General features: G+C 35.2%; 1 protein-coding gene across 2 annotated transcripts; it reads right to left on the bottom strand.

Annotated features, from left to right (window-relative positions):
- Window positions 1-4,738: 4,738 nt before the first annotated feature.
- Window positions 4,739-22,723, bottom strand: LOC129003003 (protein CREG1-like). 2 transcript variants are annotated; one of them, XM_054431183.1, is made up of 6 exons: window positions 22,631-22,723; window positions 17,186-17,368; window positions 14,225-14,379; window positions 13,832-13,951; window positions 9,933-10,014; window positions 4,739-7,077 (listed from the first exon to the last, which is right to left on the bottom strand). In XM_054431183.1, the coding sequence occupies exons 2-6, from the start codon at window positions 17,355-17,357 to the stop codon at window positions 6,968-6,970; spliced, it is 639 nt and encodes a 212-aa protein (XP_054287158.1). In that variant the 5' UTR covers window positions 17,358-17,368; window positions 22,631-22,723; the 3' UTR covers window positions 4,739-6,967. The 2 variants fall into 2 exon arrangements, with proteins under 2 accessions (XP_054287158.1, XP_054287156.1); XM_054431181.1 differs by lacking the exon at window positions 22,631-22,723 and adding an exon at window positions 17,523-17,560.
- Window positions 22,724-23,791: the final 1,068 nt, after the last annotated feature.

The raw sequence follows: 23,791 nt of genomic DNA, 5'->3' as shown, positions 1-23,791 counted from the left end.
TTAAAGTTTCTAAAAACATTATATGTTTGATATTTATCCTCTTCTAAACAATATGTTTAAGCGGTGCTCGATTTGTAAAAAATAATTAAGGTGTTGGAACTCAGCAACCTATTTAAAGTTAATAACCTATTTAATGTGATTAGTATCTATTTATGTCAATATTTTATGTTTCCGAAAAGGAGGTAAGTTTATCAAATGACGGAGTACTGACATCCAGGAAACTTCAACCCAGCATCGAAATTATAATGGATAAAATTTGCTGAATGTTGATTCGTTAATACAATAGCCAGTAAGATTTAGATCTCAATTGTCCAATACAATTTTTAAAAATATCTCTCGTGACAACACAAATATTCTGGAGGTTTTCACTTAACATATTTAACCCCCTTACTGTATACAGGGTGTAGAAAAATGCAATAGACCAATGTTTTTTTAATTTTTTATCAAACATCTTAATTTTTATCTTTGAATCTATTTACAATGGAGTATTTACAACTGATCCTCGTGTAATTTTCTATTATTCTTAGTCAAAATTTAATGTAGAACACGAAATTGACATCATCTACTCAAATCCATACACAGGTAATTGAGAAATTGCTGTATTAAGTTTGAAAACATAAAATAATAACAATTTTAACAATTATAAAAATACCAAACAGCACAAACACTACGTGCAACGGCATCTTTGGTCCTTACTGTACGGCATCTCTGTGGATGCTTATTGTCAACTGGTGTGTGGGTAGTGTGAAACCGATTCACCAAAGTTCGAATACCTCACTCTGATGGACGATTATGTGGTCCGTAGAGCGGACAAAGTGCACTGTAAGTTGACTGAACTGAACAAAATAAACTTGCACAATTCGCAAACGTTCCTCTTTTGTAAGTCTATTCATGGTTAGTTTACTATGGAAACAGAATAAGAACAAGACAATACAAATATTGAAATGACATAAGATAATAACAAAAATGAGCTGTTTGATTTTAATTTGATTGTTGTGTTTTTTAGCAATGCTACCAACGTAAAAACCACACAACTAGAAAAATACCGGTAATCACTCTTTACATTAAGCAAAAAAATAAGTGGGGGAACTTCCCCTCAAGCCGCCTAGCTGTAAGGATATGAGCTGTATTTGCATGCTTAGAGATGAAAATGGCTTTACGAATAAAATTTATTTGTAAGCAACAGACATGTCACTTAATTTGATTCATAGGCCTAACTTGCCAGTTTTAGCGAATTTCCCTATGGGGAAGTAGCTATTACCGTAGGTAGCACGGTAAGACCTAGGCCCGGGACCGATTTACTTTTTCATTTTGATGTCCCCCACAGGCCAAAAACACTATTCGTTCAAATTTGTATATATGTCCGTAAACGTGATAACTTGAGTAATTTTTGTCCGATTTTGATGAAATTTAGTTTGAAGGTGTAAGGCGGGATACACTTGAATGAGTTCGCTGACCAGCATGATTGGACCATGGGAACAGTGTTTTATGGTGTAAAAAATGGTTTTTCTCATTTTTGACCCTCAAAACACAAAATTTCTCAATTTCTCTCTAGACCTTGTTAAAGGGCTTAAAAACAAATAATTTAGTATATCAAAATGTTTTTATAGGGTTATTGGTAAAGGAGAAAATTCTAATTCTAAAAATTGTAAATTTAAGATTCCCATGTTATTTTTATGGAGAATATTGTAAAATAATGTAGTTTGCTTGTTTATTGATATATTTGGATTAAACTTGGCCAATTTATTTATTTTAATTATTAATATTTTACTATAAAAACTCGCTTATTTAGTTTCCTTGTCGCAGCAAACCTAGGTACTCGTTAAACCTAATGTTATTTAAATAGATTTGAAAATCAGTTCAGACAAATATATAAATTCGCTTAGTCGGCAGGTATGCTGCGGCGGGGGTATTATAAAATACTAGCAGAGTGGGTATTCTTTGTACGGGGTTGGCGTATAAGTATAAAATGCTTATTGCAGTTATACTCATGCTTTGCATTTGCAATGGGTAAGGATACGGTTTGAGAAAATTTTGTTTGTTAAATTTACGGTATGCTATAGTATAACACATCTACCATAGCCATAATGTTCTAACAATAGAAAATACCCCTGCCGCAGCAAACCTTCCAACTAAGCAAATTCCCATTTCTCTGAATTGATATTTAATCAAATCTATTTAAATACAGTAGACTCCCTCTTATCCGGACACTTTTTAACCGGATTAGATCGACAGGAAGTGGCCAAGTGGGAGTGGGCGGTATTGAAATGACTTCTCGTGGGAAAGATTTGAGACCAGTGATCACGTGTCTATACTTGAATAGATACAACTTCCGTATCGGCGTGGTGGGGCGATCTGACGTTCGAGTAAGAGGGAGAACTGCCAGGTTGACTACCTGACCAAAAAGAGCAAGGAGAGCCTGACGCGGTTTCCATAGCAACAGGCGCTGTTGCCATATCGCACTGTATCTCCACGCCCGCACGCACATGTGCAGTTCCTCCAGTGTTATGACAGTGACTACTTCGAGTACAGGTGGCTGTGGTACAGTATACTGTCCGCGAGGGTTTAGAAGTCTGAAGTCCCCTAAGCTAAAAAAATCGTTTTGATGTTGGAATAGTCGTCACATGTGTATTTCACAGTATATTTTGGGTTTACAACAGAAATGTTGTTTCTCACCAGAAGTCAGTAAATATCAAAGAGTGTTCCAAACATAGGGAATAATTTATTTTGGAACAATTTTTCTGTAGGCCTACTTCTTCGCTGTTCTGTTTACAACACTTCCCTATCAGCAGATGTTCTCTAACTATCAACAGATAACACAAAATTACAGCACAGCACACAGTGTAACGTTGCATGCGTTGTAAGCTGGTGCTGGCGCGCATATTCTGTGAGGAAGTGGCAGTTCCCGCTCACTGCGACTAACAACGCGGCAACACCGCAACAGCAGTCTCCCCACTGCTTGCTACCCCTCCACACCTCTCCGATTCGGAAGTTGTATCTATTACAGTATGATTACAATACTCTCCTAAATTTAAGTCAAATACTGTATACAGTATGCATTTAAACGGTCTGTTTTAATGAGTTTTTGGGGACATCGGTTTAACCAGAAAAACCGTTATCTGGACTGGCCTTGGTTTGAGGAGTCCGTATAAGAGGGAGTCTAGTGTAACATTAGGTTTAATGAGTACCTAGGTTTGCTGCTACAAGGAAACTAATAAAGTGTGTTTTTATTAAAATATTAAAAGCTTAGTATATAAAATAAATAAATTTGATCCAAATATATCAATAAATAAGCAAAATACAACATTTTACATTAATAATTCTCCATAAGAATAACATGGGAATTTTAAATTTATAATTTTTTTAGATTTTCTCCGTTAACCACACAAAAACACTTTGATTATATACTAATTTTTTTTACAATCTTTAAAAAGGTCTAGAGATAAATCGGGAAATTTTGTGATTTGAGGGTCAAAAGTAAGAAAAACAATTTTTTACCCCATAAAAGCTTATGCTTCCTAATCATGCTGGTTTGCAAACTCATTCAAGTTTATCCCGCCTTACGCCTTCAGACCAAGTTTCATCAAGATCAGACAAAAATTACTCTAGTTATCGCGTTCACGGACGTATTATAGGCCTACATACAAAAATTTGCACGAATGGTGTTTTTGGCCTCTGGGGACATAAAAATGGAAAAGTAAATCAGTCCCGGGGTTAGGTCTTACCATGCCACCTACGGTAATAGCTACTTCCCTATAGGGAAATTCGCTAAAAGTAAATTATCAAATCTTCATAAAAAACTGGAATGAATATAATTTAAAAAAAAATTTATTAATTATAAAATATTTGCACAATATCGCAAATTATTAATTAAATTAAAAACTACGCATATGTTTTTAGTTTAATTAATATTTAAACACTAAGCAATCCTACTTTGACAATCTTTATTGTGTATCACAGCTTTTTGTTGCTGCTTAGTTCAAATTAGCTGTTGTCATAAAATTATAAAAAAAATTAATAGTGCTGCACCCTGTTGGTAAACCATATTATGTACTTATAATGGTATAGAATATCTAAGAACCAACTGGTTTAGTTGAAACAACTGACTAAATTCTTTTATCTATCTATATATTAATAGGCAAGCATGTTTCTTTAAAACCTTTTTTCTCAGCTCGTGTGCATCGTAGGGAAAATCTACGCATACCGTTGGAAAGCTATTTTCCTGTAGGTGTGCAGAATCCCTTTATAAATTTAAATAGGCTCAAAGATAAGCACAAAAAATGAGTTTAAAAATTTGAAAAAATTAACATGGATCTTATGCGTTGCTATGCTGGTTACGAAATAACAACGAAATATAAACAGAAAATCAAAACAAATGGAGGAAACTCCAATCACATGTTTTATTTACAGTGTGGGGTGAAAATAGATGAGTGAGTACATTACATATTTTTGGTCGAGTTTCGACCACTGGACGACCTCTCGTTCCTTTTAAATATGAATACTCATAAGGTTAACATAGGAAACTCCAGAGCTACTGGGGCGGAGCCCGAAAGGATTTTTGTGATAAGAATATGTCTATAAGGTAATCGGAAATGTAAGCTATTATCATGCCAAATTTCAACCTGATCCGACCAGTAGTTAATGTGTGATTGAACTTCAAACAAACAAATACACAAACTTTCACATTTAGTATGATTATACTAAGGGTAGGAGAGGATTTGAAAAGAAACAGTAGAAACTAATAAATATAAAATATATTCAGTCTTAACATATTCGATCAGGTCATGGTAACTATTATAAAATGAAGAATCCTTTTCGATCTAATAAAACAAACAATTTACAGCATGTGAACATAAAACAATACACAACTGAAGGAGCCAAAGAAAGCTCTTCTGGATGAAATTCACAAATTTGGCAACAATAAGAAATTCGGTTATAATGTATGTTTTTATTAGGTACTGTACTTTCATGTTTTAGTGAATAATTTCTTTACAATCCAAGAGTGCATGTCATGGATGTAAAATTTAAATTAGACAACCTGATTCAAAACACTTATGTATTGTAAACAAATACCCGAACGAAGCAATGCTACAACCCATAATCTATAACACAATACAATCTTAACAAAGTAACATAAATAATTGCACTACAGTAGGCTACTTCTTTCACTCTATATCCCATGCAGATTCAGTAACCAAGGATGGGTATGTTTTGTAATTGTACATGTAACAACTTAAATAAATATAGTAGGCTACTAAAGGACTCTGCAATATATAAGGCTGTAGTGAACTGTTAGCTTTTTTGGTAGCTCAGGAGATGTATAGAATTCACAATGAGCAATAAACTACAGTAGTCACATTAAGTCTGGGCGCGCAGCCACGCTAGGGCCCCGGGGGTAGGGGGGAGTGTTTATTGCTCTTTTCCAAAACCATCTGGCCCACACGGCTCTGGGGTTGTTCAGCTGTCTTCATGGCTAGGCAAGGTGGAGGGAATGGGTTACCTGTATACAGGACGGCTAGTAGAGACAGAACCGCGCGCCCAGACTGCTTGCGCTTACTGTACAACTAGTGTTGGTTTATTATTTAAATCAAAGTCAACCTTTAACAATAGCTGTTTACTTAATTAATGTAATACACTTTTTTTATTTGACCTTATAACTACCAAAAATTCCACAATATATTTTATGTAGGCTAGATATCAACTTACTTAAAAAAATAAAATAAAACTGTTCAAATTTATAGTCAGATTTTTAAAAGTACCACAAATCATGTAAAATGTATCTTTAACTGATATGTATAAAAATATAGAAGAGCTGTCTGTTTTAAAGTTTGCATCGAGCAACTTTAAATCTGAGACCAAAGCCGTGTTCAATAACACGTTCGCTGCTACGGATTTCAGTGGGGCCACGGCGCCAGGAGCTAGGAACGTTCCGGAACGTCACCGTTCATTGTTGTTTCCATGGAATTTTGACCTTCCATCCCATCGGCTCAGTAAGACTGCAAACAGTTTCCCCACTATAGCCATAAAGCTGTATAATAGTCTCAGTGTTGAGATCAGAGGCCTGCCAGTGAAAGCGTTCGTAGCGCACATGTCTAGGGAGTTGAAGACCAGGCCCCTTTACTCCATCAGGGAATTTTTTGAAACCCCTGACTCAGTTTGGACATCATGATCCACCGCCTTCTAAATAGTGTATATAGACAAAGTTTTAATTTTTTCATTTAACGCAATCTATCCAGCTATGGCTGGGCAACGATGAATAACCGGTAAAGGTAAAGGTATTTATAGATTTAATTTCAAATCAATTCACGCAAATGGAAATTCACTTAGTCTGCAGGTTTGCTGCGGCGGGGGTATTTTATTTACAGTTGTTTTATATATATATTTTGTTTGTTTAAAACAATGAGAAGAGCCAGTAGTAGTAAGGATTTTAAGTTAAAAGTGATTTTAACGAAAGTGCGTAGAAGCCTAAGTAGATACTTGCACAATACTTTGGTACATATCTGTCAGCAGCGGGTGTTCATCAGATTCCATCGTGACAGAGATTGAATTGGAGGAACTTTGCTTGCAGATCATACAATTAAAAAGTCCTTATTAGTTGGATAATCTTTCTTGTCCAGTCACAAAATTATTCGGACGCAAAATTGCCCTACCTTGGTCAAATTAACAACAGTTATCAGCCTACGCCATGAAAATGATCGTACAAACATTTAATACCACCTGCGAACCCTCTTGAGCACATTTTCTACATCCAAATACTTCTAATACAGCTAAATTCAAATAAATCAAATATTATTGGTTTTATACAGTGGTTGTTAACTGAGACCACAAAAAAAATAAATTACAGAATGAAATTTATCCTTGGCGGGAGCGCCAATTTTCCATAACCATAATGTTTTTAAGTACTATGATCACACTGTGAGAATAATATACTATTGCATATAAAACCTAATTCAATATTTTTACTGAGTTATGGTAGAGCATCAAAGTAGTCCTTGACGGACGGGTAGGCGCTACCCCCAAAGTTGTCTGCTACTTGGATTTGGCCAATCTTCAATTTCCCAACTTGCCAGTGGTGTTCTGAAATTTTTTAACATATCAAATCAGTCTAAAAGAATGTTAAAACGTTTTGATTAATGGATTGTGAATATTACCTGGATTGTGCATGTTATTGAATTGATGTTTTTACACCACAGCTATCAACTAGTGGAGAAAATAAAATCATATAAACAAAGCCATAGATTAAATATACTCACTAATAGATTTGTCGTCCTAATAGACCAGATATAGTATAGATATTGATTTTGTTTGATATGTAGATTGTATTATACTGTATAGATTACATACTATGTACATGTTACTATGTTACATATTATTATGTAGATTGTATTTGCTTTTTTACCAACTTAAAGAATGTTGATCAAATAAAAAGATAATTTGCAAACTGTTACATGCCTTCAGGTATTGTAACCCAAGAGTAATGCACACACAAATATATGTATTCTCAGTGTTGGGGAAGCTACTTTTAAAATGTAGCTACAATTTTAGCTACTTTTCCAAAGACGTTACTTTTATTCCAAGCACATTAGGTAAATGTAAAATTAATTGCAACTATATAAACCTAACATTACAACAACAGAACCAAAATAAGTTAGTTGGGTGTTCCATCATATTTATTACTTATTTTTAAATATTGCATTATTTTTAAGCATCTTATATGTAAATTTCATTAAGTTCAAAGGACATGCAACCAAACTATATTTTAATAGTCCATTTCATTTCTTTAAAATACATTCATTAATAGATGTCTTTTATCAACTATTAAAAACAATAAAACTGTAAAACGATTATTTAAAAATACTTTTTCGTGTTACAGAGCCTAGCCCACTGAAATTAGAGTTTATTGCCTTTCTTTATTTTTAATGTTAACCCTCCGAGTGTCACGTGTTTTGGCCTTAATGTCAGCCTATTTTTTGCTCATTTGCAAGATTTTATTAAAACTGATCTGAGAAGCTTAAAAACAATGTTAATTATACTGTTCTATATACCATTTTGTTTGGAAAATCTTGGGCTTCAATATTATATATAAAACATAAGGAAGATTTTTTTAAAAAAATTTTTTTAGGTAAAAAAAATGTATAATTTCGAAAATTTAAAAAAAAAAATAAGTTTGCGCTCAATGAAATTGTATAAATTATAGGCCTATAAATATTTGAAAATAGCCACTTTGTTCTAAATATTATGAGGATTACAAATATATGATAATATAAGGAAGTAGATTTGCAAATAAATAAGTTATGGGCAAAAATCAGATTTCAGTACATAGCGTTTAGCTAAGAATGCATAGCCCAACCATAGCTAGGAATCTGGCTGATAATTTACATCAATATCACTACCTACTTCTTCAGGATCATCAACCAGCACTTCAAAACCACTTAAATCTTCTTATAATGCACCACGTATATCACTACTTTTGATTTTTAACACTAAAACAATGATAAATGTAATAAAACACATCAGTCATCGGTCCGAGGGTAACCTAGCTGTTTACAAATACACGCACGTCAGCTCAGTCAGCTGTCTGCTACAATATTTTCGGAACTAAAATGAATAGTGCTTAGAGACAGACCTAGGAGAAAGCTTAGAATATTACGGAAAGAACGATACCTAACTCAATCCAGTACAGTCCGATTCAGTTAGTCATAGAGCCTTCGCCGTAAACAGTGTTCGCGAGTCGCTGTAGCGACGCACGACACTATACAAAGTGCGTTACGCGTCGCTGCAGCGACGCATGACACTCGGAGGGTTAAAAACTACATTGCTATAACTTTTAACCATAGTAATATGTTACTTGTTCTATGAATAACACTTTTCAATGTCAATAAATCGTCCTTTGTCATTATGCATAGGTCAACAAATTGTGCTTCAACAAACGTTGGTGCAGAAAACAGTATTCAGCAACCTATCCTGAAATCGGCTTTTAATTTAAACATAATGAAAATTGTTAAGTAAAAATAAGATTTAGGCATACTTGGCTTTGTAACAAAAGTTGGCTATAGTAGACTTGTTCTTACAAGGACTAAACAGATATATCCCTATTAATTGAACTTGGTATTCATATTAATCCAATAGCATACCAATACAATAGGAATAGTCCTTGACAAGAGCTGTTAGCAGGAGCAAACTACTGTATGCTACTTTTTCAATGCAAGTTTCATGTTATATGGAGATTTTTTCGTCACAATTATTATGTATTCTAGGCATATCTTAAATCTCATCAGGAAATTTCCTCTTCGTTCATTTAGAAAATCTTTGTAATCTAACCAAAGAAGGGCTTGTGATGATAAACCACAATCAACAGCTGAAGCAAAGGTTGATAGACCAGCTTTCTCATTATTCTAATGTTTAGTGTTGGTTTCCATTAAAACCCAAGTTTAAACTAAATTGATATAATAAAGAAACTTAATTGATTACTAATTTCCCTGTCATTCACTTGCAAGCATTTAATAGCTTCTCTTGTCACCGGTAACTTTCAAACGTCGTCTGCATCTAGCGATTTTATTTTATCTGACAGTAATCATAGAGTAGGAATTGAGAGCCAAAAATGTGGATAACACTAAGATAATGGCCTCCATGTCCACGCAACGTTGTAATAGGTAATGAACGACTGTGACCAGCTGTATGAAGCCAAGAAAGTAGGCCTAATTTTCTTGAAAATCTCAGTTTGAAAAAGGTTGTTTCACGTAAGGTTGTGATAAAAATCACTATCTCAACCAATGTTAATGTAGCGAGAAAAGTAGCTAAAATTCCGCTACAACTACTTTAAAAATGTAGCGAGCTACAGCTAAAGCTAAAAGTAGTGTAGCTACAGCTAATGCTACTTCCCAACACTGTGTATTCTAAAAAAGTACATTTATCTATTAGCAAGGTCTTACCTTCTGGCCAAGAGCTCATGACTGGGTGACGTTGAAAAAGGTAGGCTTTGGCTAATTGCCACTCTTTACTGCTAGGATCGAGCTAAAAGCACAACAGTTACATGAGAATAACAAACTAAATCTACGGAATTTTCTTCTAAACAATTAAGCACATGACGTTCCAATATACTAAATTATTTGTTTTTTTTTTAACCCTACAAAACGGTTTTGAAAGAAATTGCTAAATTTTATGTTTTTTTTTTGGTCAAAAATGGGAAAAATCCATTTTTACCCCATAAAACTCCCCAATAAGCCCCGTTCCTATTCCCATAGTCCGATCATGCTGGCTAGCGAACTCGTTAAAATAAATGTAGGTTTACACGTTTATATAAAATTTCATCAAAATCGGATAACTCTTGCTGAGTTATCATGTTAACGGACACATATGCAACCAAATCATTTATGCTACAAAACACCATTTGTAAGGTTGTCGTACGGAAAATAGGCTTACATATGTCTAGATACCTTATTCTATCTAGCAAAATTGAGAAAGAAATCACTTTAGGCTTTTAAATAATTGTCAATCAGGGAATATCAGTTAACAGTGGTTCTGTTAGTTAAAGGGTTCTTTTGTTGAAGGTATAAAAAATAATCATGATATGATAATAATGAGTTCCAAAACATTATTGAACTGTTGCTTAAGGTCCAGGAGTGATACGTGCTGCCAGGTGCTTAAGTAAAATCAATACCAAAAACAATGAACAATATTATATTACAGCAATGTAATTGGAGTGTTTGGCTTCATTAGAATCCAGGAATTGAGTTACACTATAATTTTGGTACCAATGTTACTTCAGATATTTGACTTTCAGCAACATTTACACAGTATAGAGTATATAGGCCTTCTGATTGTTAAAACTGAACAGATGTGTTATTTTTTATACTACTAAGCTGAATATTTGTTTTTGAGTGAGATTAGGTTTTCTTATCCTACTAATATTATAAACTAGCAGAGTGCCGTCCTTCGTACGGGGTAGGCATATAAGTATGAAATGCTTATTGCAGTGTGCTCAAGCTTTGCGTTTGCAATGGGGGAGGAGACAGCTTGATAAAATTTGGTTCTTTAAATTTACGGTATACTATGGTATTACACATCTATTATAGCCATAATTGTGGCTATGGTAGATGTGTAATACCATACAAATCTACCATAGCCACAATGTTCTACCACTTCACCTAAACAATAGAAAAAACTGAATTATTAAAAATTCGCAAATTGTCACTAATCATTCATGAAATTAATAACATAAACATAGCTGTTAACAATCCTACTCTGATAGTTCTCATTGCGTATCACAGTTTTTTTGTTGCTGCTTAGTTCAAATTAGCTGTTCTCATAAATGCAAACAAAATAATAGTGCTGCTCTCTTTTGGTAAATCTTATCACTTTTTAATGCTTTTGCATATCATAGAACCAACTTTTTTAGTTGAAACAGCTGACTAAATTCTTTAATTCCCTTTAAATATGAATACTCATAAGGTTAACATGGGGAACTACAGAGCCACTGGGGCGGAGCTGAAAGGATTTTTGAGATAAGAATATGCCTATATGTTAATCGGGAATGTGAGCTATCATCATGCCAAATTTCAGCCCAATCCGTCCAGTAGTTAATGCGTGATTTCAAATCCTACTACTAATATTATAAATGAGAAAGTTTGGATGTATGGATGGATGTATGGGTGTATGGATGTATGTTTGTGACAAGTGAACGCGAAAAATACTGGTCGGATTGGGCTGAAATTTGGCATGATGATAGCTCACATTCCCGATTAACATATAGGCATATTCTTATTTCAAAAATCCTTTTGGGCTCCGCCCCAGTGGCTCTGGAGTTTCCCATGTTAACCTTATGAGAAATGGTAATGAATCTTAACAGCTGTTTCAATTAAACAAGTTGGTTCTGTTCTATGATGTTCAATAGCATTAAAGTTACAAGGATTACCAACAGGGTGCAGCACTATTATTCCTTTTACATTTATGACAACAGCTAATTTGCAACCAAAAGGTGAGTGAGCGTAGCGAACGAACTTCAACCTGGAGGCGAGTTAGCGTAGCAAACGAGCTAACCTGAAGGGAAGTGAGCGCAGCGAACGAGCTCCAACCTAAAGGTGAGTGAGCGTAGCGAACGAGCTCCAAACTAAAGGTGAGTGAGCGTAGCGAACGAGCTCCAACCTAAAGGTGAGTGAGCGTAGCGAACGAGCTCCAACCTAAAGGTGAGTGAGCGTAGCGAACAAACTTCAACCAGGACGTGATTGAGCCATGCGAACGAGATAATCTTGAAAATTAAGAAGTTAAACGGGGCAAAGCCCACGGGTTACAGCTAGTTTATAATAATAGTAAGATGAGAAAGTTTGGATGTATGGATGTATGTTTGTGACAAGTAAACGCGAAAAATACTGGTCGGATTGGGCTGAAATTTGGCATGATGATAGCTCACATTCCCGATTAACATATAGGCATATTCTTATCTCAAAAATCCTTTCGGGCTCCGCCTCAGTGGCTCTGCAGTTCCCCATGTTAACCTTAGTATTCATGTTTTAAAGGAATTAAAGAATTTAGCCAGCTGTTTCAACTAAAAGAGTTGGTTCTATGATGCAAAATCATTAAAAATGTATAAGATTTACCAACAGGGTGCAGCACTATTTTTTTTCATTATTTATGAAAACAGCTAATTCGACCTAAGCAGCAACAAAAAACTGTGATTATGTTTATGTTAAATGAATAATTTGTGATATTTTGCGAATTTTTAATAATCAATCTTTCTCTATTGTGTAGGTGAAGTGGTAGAACATTATGGCTATAATAGATGTGTAATACCATAGCATACCGTAAATTTGAGGAAGCAAATTTTCTCATACCGTGTTTTCTCATATTGCAAACGCAAAGATCGCGTATAACTGCAATAAGCATTTTATACTTTTTTGCCAACCCCATACGAAGGATCATTTTTTAACACTGATTTTTTTTTGTTTATTTAAAAACTTAAAATGGAACCTCTAAACATGCATAGGAGGCCCTATATTTGATCTTTTGTATGTACAGTCTTATCCGGACACCTTTTAACCGGACAACGGTTAAACCGGACTACTTACTTACTTATTTACTTCCGCAGCTCTACAGGCCTTGGTAGCCTTTGGCTTCTGCTACAATTCGCCTCCAATCGCCTCGATCTTGCACCATCTCTTTCCAATTCCTCACTCTCAACATCCTCGGGTCATCAGGTTTAACCGGTTCACTTCATCAAGCCATCTTCTTCTCGGCCTACCCCTTCTCCTAGTCCCTTCCATGTTCTGGCACAATAGTTCTTTGGGCTGTCTTCCTTGAGGCATTCTCTCCACATGGCCTAACCAACCGATCCTTCTTAACCGGACTACACTCGGCGGAAATGACATCTCTTTAACCGGAAAATTTTTAACAGTACATTGGTTTAACCGGACTACATCGGAAGGAATTGGGCGGTACTGAAACGATGAATGTTCTCGTGGGAACGATTTGAAACAAGTGATCACATGTCTAAATACGTAATAATCATTATTGGCTTATACAGTATGCATTTAAATGGTCCATTTTAACGAGTTTTTGGGACGTCGATTCAACCGGAAAAACCGTTATCCGGACTGGCCTTGTTCCCGAGGAGTCTGGATAAGAGGGAGTCTACTGTAGCATAAATCACTAATTTGATCTAACTCTAAGTGTCAATGTTATAAAATTATAAACTAATCAATGTCTTTGATTTTCTGTAACTGATTGTACAAATTGTAAAATGTTTGTAAAAGAGAAAATAAATTCATTATTTCAGTAGTAAATCTCACTATCAGTTTGTATAGAGTAGGTAACAAAGATTACTGTATCAACTTACAAAGATAAACTTGCCAGTGAGAATAACTTGAGCACAGCGAGGATCTTCAGGGTCAAGACTTTCCTTACGACAATAATTCCCCTCAGCTAGAGACATGGTCACCGAACACTTGCTATCCGTCTGAAGCAACAAAATACAAAAATAAAGCAAGGCCAATTAGGTAGCTAAATGTAGGGTTAGGGTATAGGGTCGCTTGGAAACAAGAGGGGTTTCCTTTCCTGCCAAAACATAAAGAAGGCCTATTTAAAACACTTAATAATACAAATAGTTCAACGATTTACATTAAAATGTATATTCTTCACAACAGTGAAAATTACCTCTATAAAAACCAAAAATTTATTCTCAGTGACATATTAAATTGATTAGTCAATTAATTTCTCATGTACCCCATACATCTAAGTCATTGATGTGAGCATCCATCTTGCTGACATAAAAGTAAGGCATGCCTGTAGTCGTGTCGTAGAATCCATCTGCGGTGGAATAAACCCTTGCCACGGGAAAACCTGAGGTGTTGGAGTGATGAGAAATGTGAGCCAACGCACACCAATCTGGAAACATGTAAATCACTCAACCATTTCACTAAGACAAGGATGTACTATATGTATGTATTTGACAGTGAATATGAATAGATTGGTTGCTCTTTGTAGCTTTTTTACTGAACTGGTACCTAACTAAGATGATCTGTTTGTTTAACCAGGATGATTAATCAACATCCATTTCTGTTGTTTTTTGCCTCCTGATCACAAATTTAAATTAATCTAGAGGTTAAAATACCTTAATCCGTCAAAGTGATCAGACGTCACCGATGAGCGGCGACCGGTTTCAGCCCAGCTGTGGGGCCATCTTCAGGCGATGAAGGAACATAAATATCACTCCGAAGAGGTCGTCATACAATCCATAAATACGTCACGAGAAACAACACATAGATACATTATTTACAAACACACGTGTGGCCACAAATTAACTGCGCGGCGGACGGTACGCGTACATTAAGTTGCTAGTCCAGAACATCAACATCCAGAATCAACATCCCTATGTTCAAGGATAGATGGGTTTAGTTTTAAACTGTTAAACCATCAAAATACAATTATCTTTTCTCAGGATCAAACCAAAGGCTGCTCATAAGGAAGGCGCCATCGATATATAGTCTAATTAGATCGCGCTCGGCTGGTAGGTCAGTGACGTTTGCCACAGCCGCACTGCTCCCCCTCCACCACTCGTGGGTAACAGAGTGGCCCATGGCATTGAAGTAGCATTGTAACTTCTTCATAAGACAAAGAAGAAGAGATATTTCACTTTGTGTATGAGAAATATTTTATTTGGCAAATTTAATGGTATAGGTTGTATCATTAGGCTACTTATGATTTTGGAAATCCATGGTCCAATGAAAAATTCATGCATAATTCATGTTTTTTCATGGTTACAATACAGTAATTCAGGCATAATTCAAGGTTTTCATGGCTAGTGGCAACCCTATGAGTACATCTCGTGAAATCTAAGCTGGCACTTGGCCTAGCGCGGGCAGTGTATGAGGGAGGTAGGGATTTCCGCTGCCTCACATGGTTTACTCCCCTTGTATTATGTACTTGAGCACCTTCATATGGGTCGCGAGGACAGTTGATGCAACCGGCATGACAGGATATAATGTTTTTGAACTAGATACTAGTAGCGATCGGCCAAGTACCAGCTTAGATGTCACGAGCTTTACTGCATGATATATGTCTGTGATTACAATACTACTTCAATGCTGTGGTGCACTCGGTTTCCACAATTTGAGGCACGGTATTCCCGTGCCAGGGCGCGATCCAGTTAGACTAAATAAATCGTTGGATAGCACTATAACAAGGGCCGGTTTAACCCATACGCGAAATATGCGGCCGCATATGGCGCCACAAAAAAGTGGCGCCGTGGCGCCAACAGAACAATTGTTTTTACGTGAACAACGTAATTTTGTTTATTTTCGCTCAGAGTTCAAGTATACCACAATAAAAGCATTTATTCTGTTTGTACCAACAGCACTTGAAAATGTGTATATTTGTACAGCACTACAACTCAAGGACTCAATGCCATTTGCAGTTTCGATTGATTTTGTAGTGAGCTGACGCTCGGCAGCGTACGGCGCGGCGCTTGTGGGTTTCATTTCACGACTCACTCATGCTTCCTAGAGCAGAGCACTACGTTGTATTGCTCTCTTTTAGTGTATTAGCGTATTAGCGTGAATCGGTATCGTAATGGCGTTGTTTTGATGATTCGTGATTGTTGATAAGTGAATGATTACGAGTGTTTTTTAAGTTTAATTTATAATTAGCGCATTAAATAAGAAGAAAGTATAAACTGAATAAATGAGTAAAACATCTAGCGAGCCGATACTAAGAAAACAATGGCAGAAAAAAAGAAAACGTCTGGCACTTATTATAAAAAGGGTAAGGCGAATTTGGAAGAGGCTGATAAAAAACAAGCCAAATCAATGAGTAGATTTTTGTTTAAATCATCTGGTGGCGAGTCCAGTCAGTCCAAAGAAGTCACGATAGAAGACGCCAATGACGTAGGTATTTATTTATTTATTTTCCAAGGAAAGATTAAAACAAGCAGCTGATCAGAAATGGTAAACATTGCGTCATTGCCGTCTTCTATCGTGACGTCATGCTTGACGAGCATTACGGATTACGGCCTGTTTTTTTAGTGTGGCCTTGGTTTTGCTTAAGTATGATAAGTAAAAGTGTAAAAATGTTAAATTTCTGCGAATAATAAACAGTCTTATTGCAAGTATTCTTCTAACCTAAACTTATAAAAAAGTTCTTCCCAAAATTATTGGGAAAAAATTCACAAATACGGTTATGTTATGTTATTGGTTTGTGGGGGGGGGGGGGTGGGGGGGGGGGGTGGTGGGGGGAATCCTAAGTGGCGCTGATTCGGGTGTTCGCTTAACTCTGAAAAATTTCTAGAACCGGCCCTGACTATACCCATTTATACCCAGCTAATATAAGAAGGGTAAATTATATTGTGCATGGACAATAAAGCAAAATTGGCCTTCTATAGGAACAAAAAAAAAATCCTTGTTTGGATGTCAAATATAAGTTTTGTTTCAAACAAATACAGTAATTTCATTCCGTAAAAACAATAGTTTTGGAATCTTTATAGTAGTCATAATAATACTAAGAAAATTACAAATTCTTCCTTATTAAGGATCTTGAATTGAGAAATTTTCCAATAAATTATGTTGTCTTATCTGGTTAGCAGTAATATTTTTGTCTGTAGCTAGAATAACTTGAAATGCTAGATCAATTCGCTAACCTACCACACTAATCATAGCACTGATTTTTCTTGGAAGATCTATTTAAATACATTTCTTACCAGAATAATGTACAATGTAACGAGCCATTCGAGCTGTCTCATTTTTAGGAGGAGGATCTGGAGTATGTGATTTAACATTGGATGATTCATGATTCATATCCACTACTTGGATTCCCAAACTAGTGGTACCACACAAAAATAGAAGTCCAACAACTACGAACTTCAGACACATCGTACTTATTTCTGAAAAGAAATAAGAAAGCTTTGGCTATGAGTCAGTAAAATATGGCTTTGAAAAAAAATGTTGAATAAAGTTTTCAAAGTAAGACATGTGCTAAGTCAATTAAAAATACCTATAGTTACAAGAAAAATAAATACCACAAAAAAGAATAATAACCTGTGTTGTTCAGATAGATAAAATAATCTTGATTCTAGGCTAAATCTAAACCACAAGCAAGATGGTAAAACAATGACTACTTATAAATCTTTGAGGTTTGGATTTACATAATCTCAATTCCAAATTCCTTGAAATGAAGTTTGAAACCCACCTTACAAAGTGAATGAAAGTTTAGTCTCAAAAATGAAATAACTAAACGTCAAGATTTATTAATAGAGAGTGTTGGGAAGAAGGATTTTCATTTCATTTCATTTCTTACTATTGGGAGGCTGCACTTTAGATTTGTTTACTTTGAGTCATGTAAAAAATGTTACTTACCTACCTATGGGCCTCGGGCCAAATTAGATCAATTCAAAATCAGTTTGCTTTGATTATTACACAACTGTTGATTATTATATAATGTTGATTTACGAGCCAAGCAGAGCCTGGCCTACAAGCTTGAGAGATCAAGCACAAAGTCAGAAAATCAAGCTTGTGCCAATTTTCTCAGTACTCAATACAATTATGCCCAATTAAAAATAAAAGCTTTCATGTCCGCGAGGATCACGCTCATGAAATTGAAAAATTAGGCCTAAGCTTTTGCCTCGATCACAGATAGGCCTATTGATGAGAGCATTTCCCCGCGGGCGACGATGACGATGTCTCTGCGGTCGCAGGAGTTGTTCAGAATTTTGCCGCGATTGCGGAAGATGATAATGATGTTTCTTTTTCCGCAAGAGATATCTGCCTAGGCTATCTGTGATTTTGCCGTAATTGCGGACAATTTTTTTCCTCGTCACCACGGGTCACGGGAGATATAAGGGATTGGGCCGTGAATGCAGGAGACGATGATGATGTCATAGGTTTGGTTGCAATCACGGCAGACTATGATAGGCCTAATGTTTCATCCATGACTACGGGAAGTGTTCACGATTTTGCTGCGATCAGCGATCATGGAAGACTGTACTGAGCCGGCCCGAAGTAAGAAAATCCCCTTCTACCAACATCAAGTACTGCCTTTGGTATTTCAAGCTTATGTCAAGCAACAAATCCTGTTGTTCGTACAGTTAATGGTGGAGAGAGGTACTCAGTCACAGCCAATCGTCTGTGGTAGGCCTACAGCCTAAGAGTATGAATATTCATATTCATATTCAAACATCTTTATTCGTAAATCATGTACATTGGTGGTACAGTGAATAGTGTCAGAATACTTAAAATAAAAATACTATTTCTATTTATGGGAGGTGGAAAATTCATCAAAAGAATATAATGCTAGATTTATTAAATGCTCCTTTAGAATTTTCTTGAATTTAGATAGGTTCGTTTCTTTTTTTATGAATTCAGGGACAAATTTTAGAAAATCATTACCAGCATATGAGGGTTTTTTTTCAAAAAATTTTAATTTGTGAGGCTGGACAAACTCCCTTCTCCTCCTAAAATTATAAGAATGCACTGAATTTATTACTTGCTCAGATTCTTTTTTTTTGCGATAAGAATTGTTTCATAAATATATTGCCCATAAACTGTAAAAATTTGTAATTTCTTAAAATGTTCTTTTGCCGAATCATCTCGTTTAAGCTTAAGCATAATTCTGATAGGTAGCTTCTTTTTGTCGCTTCAGAATACTATCCATATTTAATATTTTTGTTGACCCATATAATGCTAAACCGAATGAAATATGGGAGTGAATGTGTGCAAAATATATACTTTTTAGGGTTTTCAAATTACAATAAAAGGACATTTTTGATAATGCGAACATTCCAGAGTTAGTTTTGGTTAAAACTTTCTGTGTGTGCTTATCCCAATTCAAATTTTCATCTATTGTTAATCCCAGAAAATTGATTTGATGTTCCTTTTGAATATTATTTGAGTTGTAAGTTATTGTTGGATCTTTTGTAATTCTGTTCTGTGCTGTTCTGAAATTTATAAATTTAGTTTTTTGTGAATTTAATAATAAGTTATGATTGTAGAAATAGTTCCCAATATTCTCTAATTCTACATATGTAAGAATTTCAGCTTCTTCTGGAGAGTTAGATGATACAATCAAATTAGAATCATCAGCGTAAAGACATAATTTAGAATTTTGCTTGTAGGTTAAAGTATCTTCCATGCCCTTAAGGTAACACAAAAATAGCAAAGGCCCCAAAATTGAACCTTGTGGCACCCCAAATTTAATTGGTTGATAAGTTGATGATGGTTTGATAATTCTATTATGATTTGTCAAATGGGTAATTTCCACGAATTGAGATCTATTTGTCAAATAGGAAGAAAACCAATTAAGAGCTCTTTTTGATATTCCAATTATTTTAAGTTTTTCTAGTAATTTACTATGTTTTACACTATCAAACGCTTTAGAAAGGTCCATAAATATGCCAATTGTATAATGTCCTTTGTCTACTGATTCAATGACTGATTCGATAAAAGAAACAGCTGCGCTTACAACTGATCTTCCATTCCAAAATCCATGCTGATTATCATCCAAAATATTAAATTTTTCCAAGAACTCGGATAATTGTAAGTATACGGCTTTTTCATACACTTTAGAAATTGAAGGAAGAACAGACACTGGGCGATAATTGGCTATAATTTCAGGGTCATTTTTTTTGTGTAAAGGAATTATTTTTGCCTGCTTTAATATGTTAGGAAAAATGCCTGAAACAAACGAAGAATTGATCAGATGACAAACAATTTTGCTGATGTAGGTTTTTGCAGCCTTTATTATTGTTACAGGAATTTCGTCATGCCCACTGGAGTGTTTATTTTTTAAAGATTGAATTATTTTTTCCACCTCCCTTTCAGTGATCGGTTTCAGTTCAAATTTTGGCTTTACAAACAAGTCATCAATAAAATCAGCTTTCACATCAGCCGTCACATTCTGTATGTTACGATTTAAATTTAAATCTAAATCTGTAACCATGTTGCTAAAATAACCATTAAACATATTTGCAATTTTACCAGGGTCTAAAATTGTTTCTGAATTTTGTTTTAAAATTATATTTTCTAATGGTTTCTTGTCATTTTCCCCAACTTCAGAGTTGATTATATTCCAGACGGTTTTCTGAATGTTTTGGGAATTTCCAATTTTTTGTTGGAAATATCTGTGTTTAGCCTTGACTATGAGTATTTTTGTTTTGTGTTCTAGTTGTAGTGAAGTAAAATTACGTCACTATGCCTATTGCGGATGACAGAACCAGAGTGAGTTAATAAAGTTCAAAAGTTGTTACTTCCAATTGCTTGTCTTGTGGTTGAAAACAATCAGCGGTAGGCTTAGTTAATCCCAACGATCACATAAGACCAATAGATGGAGCATGTTGGCCGTGGCTTGAAGCCAGTATTTTTCACCAATCTTCACTAAGATGGCGGCTGCTGGCTGTGATGAGCCCTAATAGCGGGTAACACAATGACCTTCAATATGCTTTTAATTTGTTTTCTAGCGTTAACCGTTTCTTAGAAAAAGTTAGTTTGAATAATTAACAACAAAAACTTTTTGGGGGAAAAAACAATTCTGAAAAGCTACGGTAGGCTACAAATTAATTTATAATATAAGTATCTATATCGTATTAAAGTTTGATAAAGTTCTGGCGTTTGGTTTACAATGTACCTACAAATTTTCACAAGATAAGTAGTTTCTGAAACTCTTTAGCCTAGGCTATAATACAACTCTCCTTTATATTCTGACTGGCATATGAATTTTTGTGAAAGAGCTAAAAAATATTAATTTTTATATGAATGCAAAAAATAAAACGAAGAACATATGTAGCCTACTCCGTGTTTTTCTAATTATTTTAGTATCTTTTCTGTAGGCCTATAGGCTTAGCTCCAAACTTGAGTATCTAAACTGTATTACGGCTGGGTAGCTGAGTGGTTATAGTGCTCGCCTAGTAATCAATAGGTCGCCGGTTCGATCCTGAGAAAAGTCAGTAGCTTTTTGATGGTTCGAAACTGGACCCAGCTGTTCCTGATCATTGGGCTTTAAATAAATGGTCCTGACTAATGAAACCGCTGATCTTAGTCAGTAACAAAGCTACACAGGTCATCATCTCAATGATTGATAAAAATAATTGAAGTGAGGTTGTAGGCAGAATCTGCCCGCATGACGCAACGCGGCGCGGCGGGTAGCCCCTATATTACAATTTAAATTACAGCCAAACTGCACCAGCTAAAAATTAAAAAAATATGATCCAAAAAATTAAAGTCTAGCTACAAAATCCACCGTTTTTTAACTTAAACTTACCTACCTGACCAAAAAATAAAAAAAAGTTAGCAGCCGACGAACTTTTTCATGTCATATTTTAAAACTCATTTAAAAGTACCAACTTTATTTGAAGATTTAAAAAAAGAAAATATTAACTTTTAAGCTTTTAATTGGAACCAATAGGCTAGTGCCCTAACTTAAGTACTTAGACGTTTATTGATATCATTCATACGAAGTTTCAACGATTTACCTTTAGTCTAAGTAGGCTTAATGTCGAGTTATTTTGAAGCGGAACATTGAGTTTTGGTGCTGTTTTCATCAACATCTAGCGCTTCTAACCTACAGTAAGATGGAGGACCTGGCTTCACCTGCTTTAAGTAAGTTAATGTTAGTTAGATAGGCGTGCTCCATCTATTGGTCTTATATGATCGTTGGTTAACCCACAGTTAATTGAATGTCACTCATCCTACCTTGTTTATTGTAATGTTGTATATTTTTACGGTGATATCTTGAGAAATATTCATCAATGTTATCCTTCCTATCTTGTTTATTGTAATGTTGTACCCCAATATCTTTAGAAATATTCATTAGCAGTGAATAATAATGGTATATTTAGGGATTCAGGAGATAAAAACTGTAAAGTAAGATAGGCCTAACCAACCTAGGCTATCAAAATTAAAAATTCGTTTGAAGGCACCTATAGAACCGGTAAATAAATATCACGAATTGGTATTCATCTTTGATCTATTTGATATAGATATTCTCAGTAACTACAAACATTACTTAGGCCGACCTTATCTTTATAACTTAAATGTAGGCCTAGTCTAAGACTCTAAAGTAAGAACCTCAGGCTAGAGTGCCAGAATAATTGTTTTGCCTGATTTGTAAATTCCCGTAGTAAGAAATTACAAATATTTACCAAGATTGTACTTACTTATAGTTTCAAGTATGTTTCTTACTATTTTACACTTAACTGTTACAATTATTTCATATTGCCACAAGAATAGGTAGTCAGGTTAAGTTTAGATGATAAGGAAAGGATTTAAGGAGAGTGTTATTGTTATTTATTTGTATGACATTGATATGATAACTTTCAGTATTCTTTCTTTCTCTCTTGTTCGCTTGTAAAAAGCTGGCTTGGTTGAACTACCATGTAGCCACATTATTTGAACTTGCGTCATTAGGCACGGCCGAGCCGCCTTCAGGCCACGCCCTTCGAAGTGGCAGCGTCGCAAGTAGTGTTGTAACAGCAGTTCTGTTTAGAAGCAGCTAATAGTATTTGTGTATTTACGAAAGATTGGTTACTGGACTATGACAATATTGACTCCACTTTAAATGTACAGATATAGATTTTTTTATTTCATATTGTTTCGGTTTTCAATTCTGTATGTTTAATTTTCAATATTTTAATAAATTTATGTTCATAGATTTAAATTTAAATCAATAAAGTGAGAATTAATGAGCTGATGTCACCTGTCTGCCATGATATCTTATGGGACGTCTGTCACTAAACAAAACCACTTGCGATGTTGCCAATTCTACCAGGCCGCGGCCTGGAGTTAGAGGGTGCCATGCATTAGGTCACAGGATAATATTTGTCTCTTGCTTTCTTGAGGGGTTTAATTTAATTTGGCTACGTAAATGTCTTCTCGATCACAATTTGGTTGATTTGATAAGGATCAGACGTTTTACAGGTTGAATTGATTGTTTACAAATTTGGATTTAAATTTCTTTAAAAATTTAAGTAATGGTGGCCATAGGTTGGTGTTTTTTTTTCATGTGGAGGGATTGGTGGTGATTTCTAAAAAGTGATACCCTCATTGGTAGACATCATCATTGACTCCCGCGGCCACGGAAACGTCATCGGCGTCGTCTGTGATGATCGCGTCAAAATCATGAAAATACCCAACTTTCATATCAAAATAAAGACTAAATCCCGACTTTTCAAGGCCGATTCGAAATTCAATACTATTTCCCGACTTGCCCGTTTTTTCCCGACTACTAGACACCATATAAAAATAATAAATTTGAGTTGGTAAATTATTTTACGCCACACTACACTGTTTTGAGGAACTTCCCACACAAGGATTGGATT

The sequence above is a fragment of the Macrosteles quadrilineatus genome, unplaced genomic scaffold (genome assembly GCF_028750875.1).
Source record: "Macrosteles quadrilineatus isolate MER2022 unplaced genomic scaffold, UCM_ALF_1.0 Scaffold_9__3_contigs__length_116548681, whole genome shotgun sequence".
Lineage (NCBI taxonomy): Eukaryota > Metazoa > Arthropoda > Insecta > Hemiptera > Cicadellidae > Macrosteles > Macrosteles quadrilineatus.
This window is presented reverse-complemented; position numbering and strand designations above follow the sequence as displayed.

Excerpts from the sequence above, each read along its gene's own strand:
- LOC129003003 (XM_054431183.1), bottom strand. The coding sequence starts at position 17,357 with ATGTGTCTGAAGTTCGTAGTTGTTGGACTTCTATTTTTGTGTGGTACC. Across the intron at positions 14,380-17,185 it reads TTACATTGTACATTATTCTG|ATTGGTGTGCGTTGGCTCAC; the intron begins GTAAGAAATGTA and ends ACATGTTTCCAG. Across the intron at positions 10,015-13,831 it reads TCACTGGCAAGTTTATCTTT|CTCGATCCTAGCAGTAAAGA; the intron begins GTAAGTTGATAC and ends TTGTGCTTTTAG.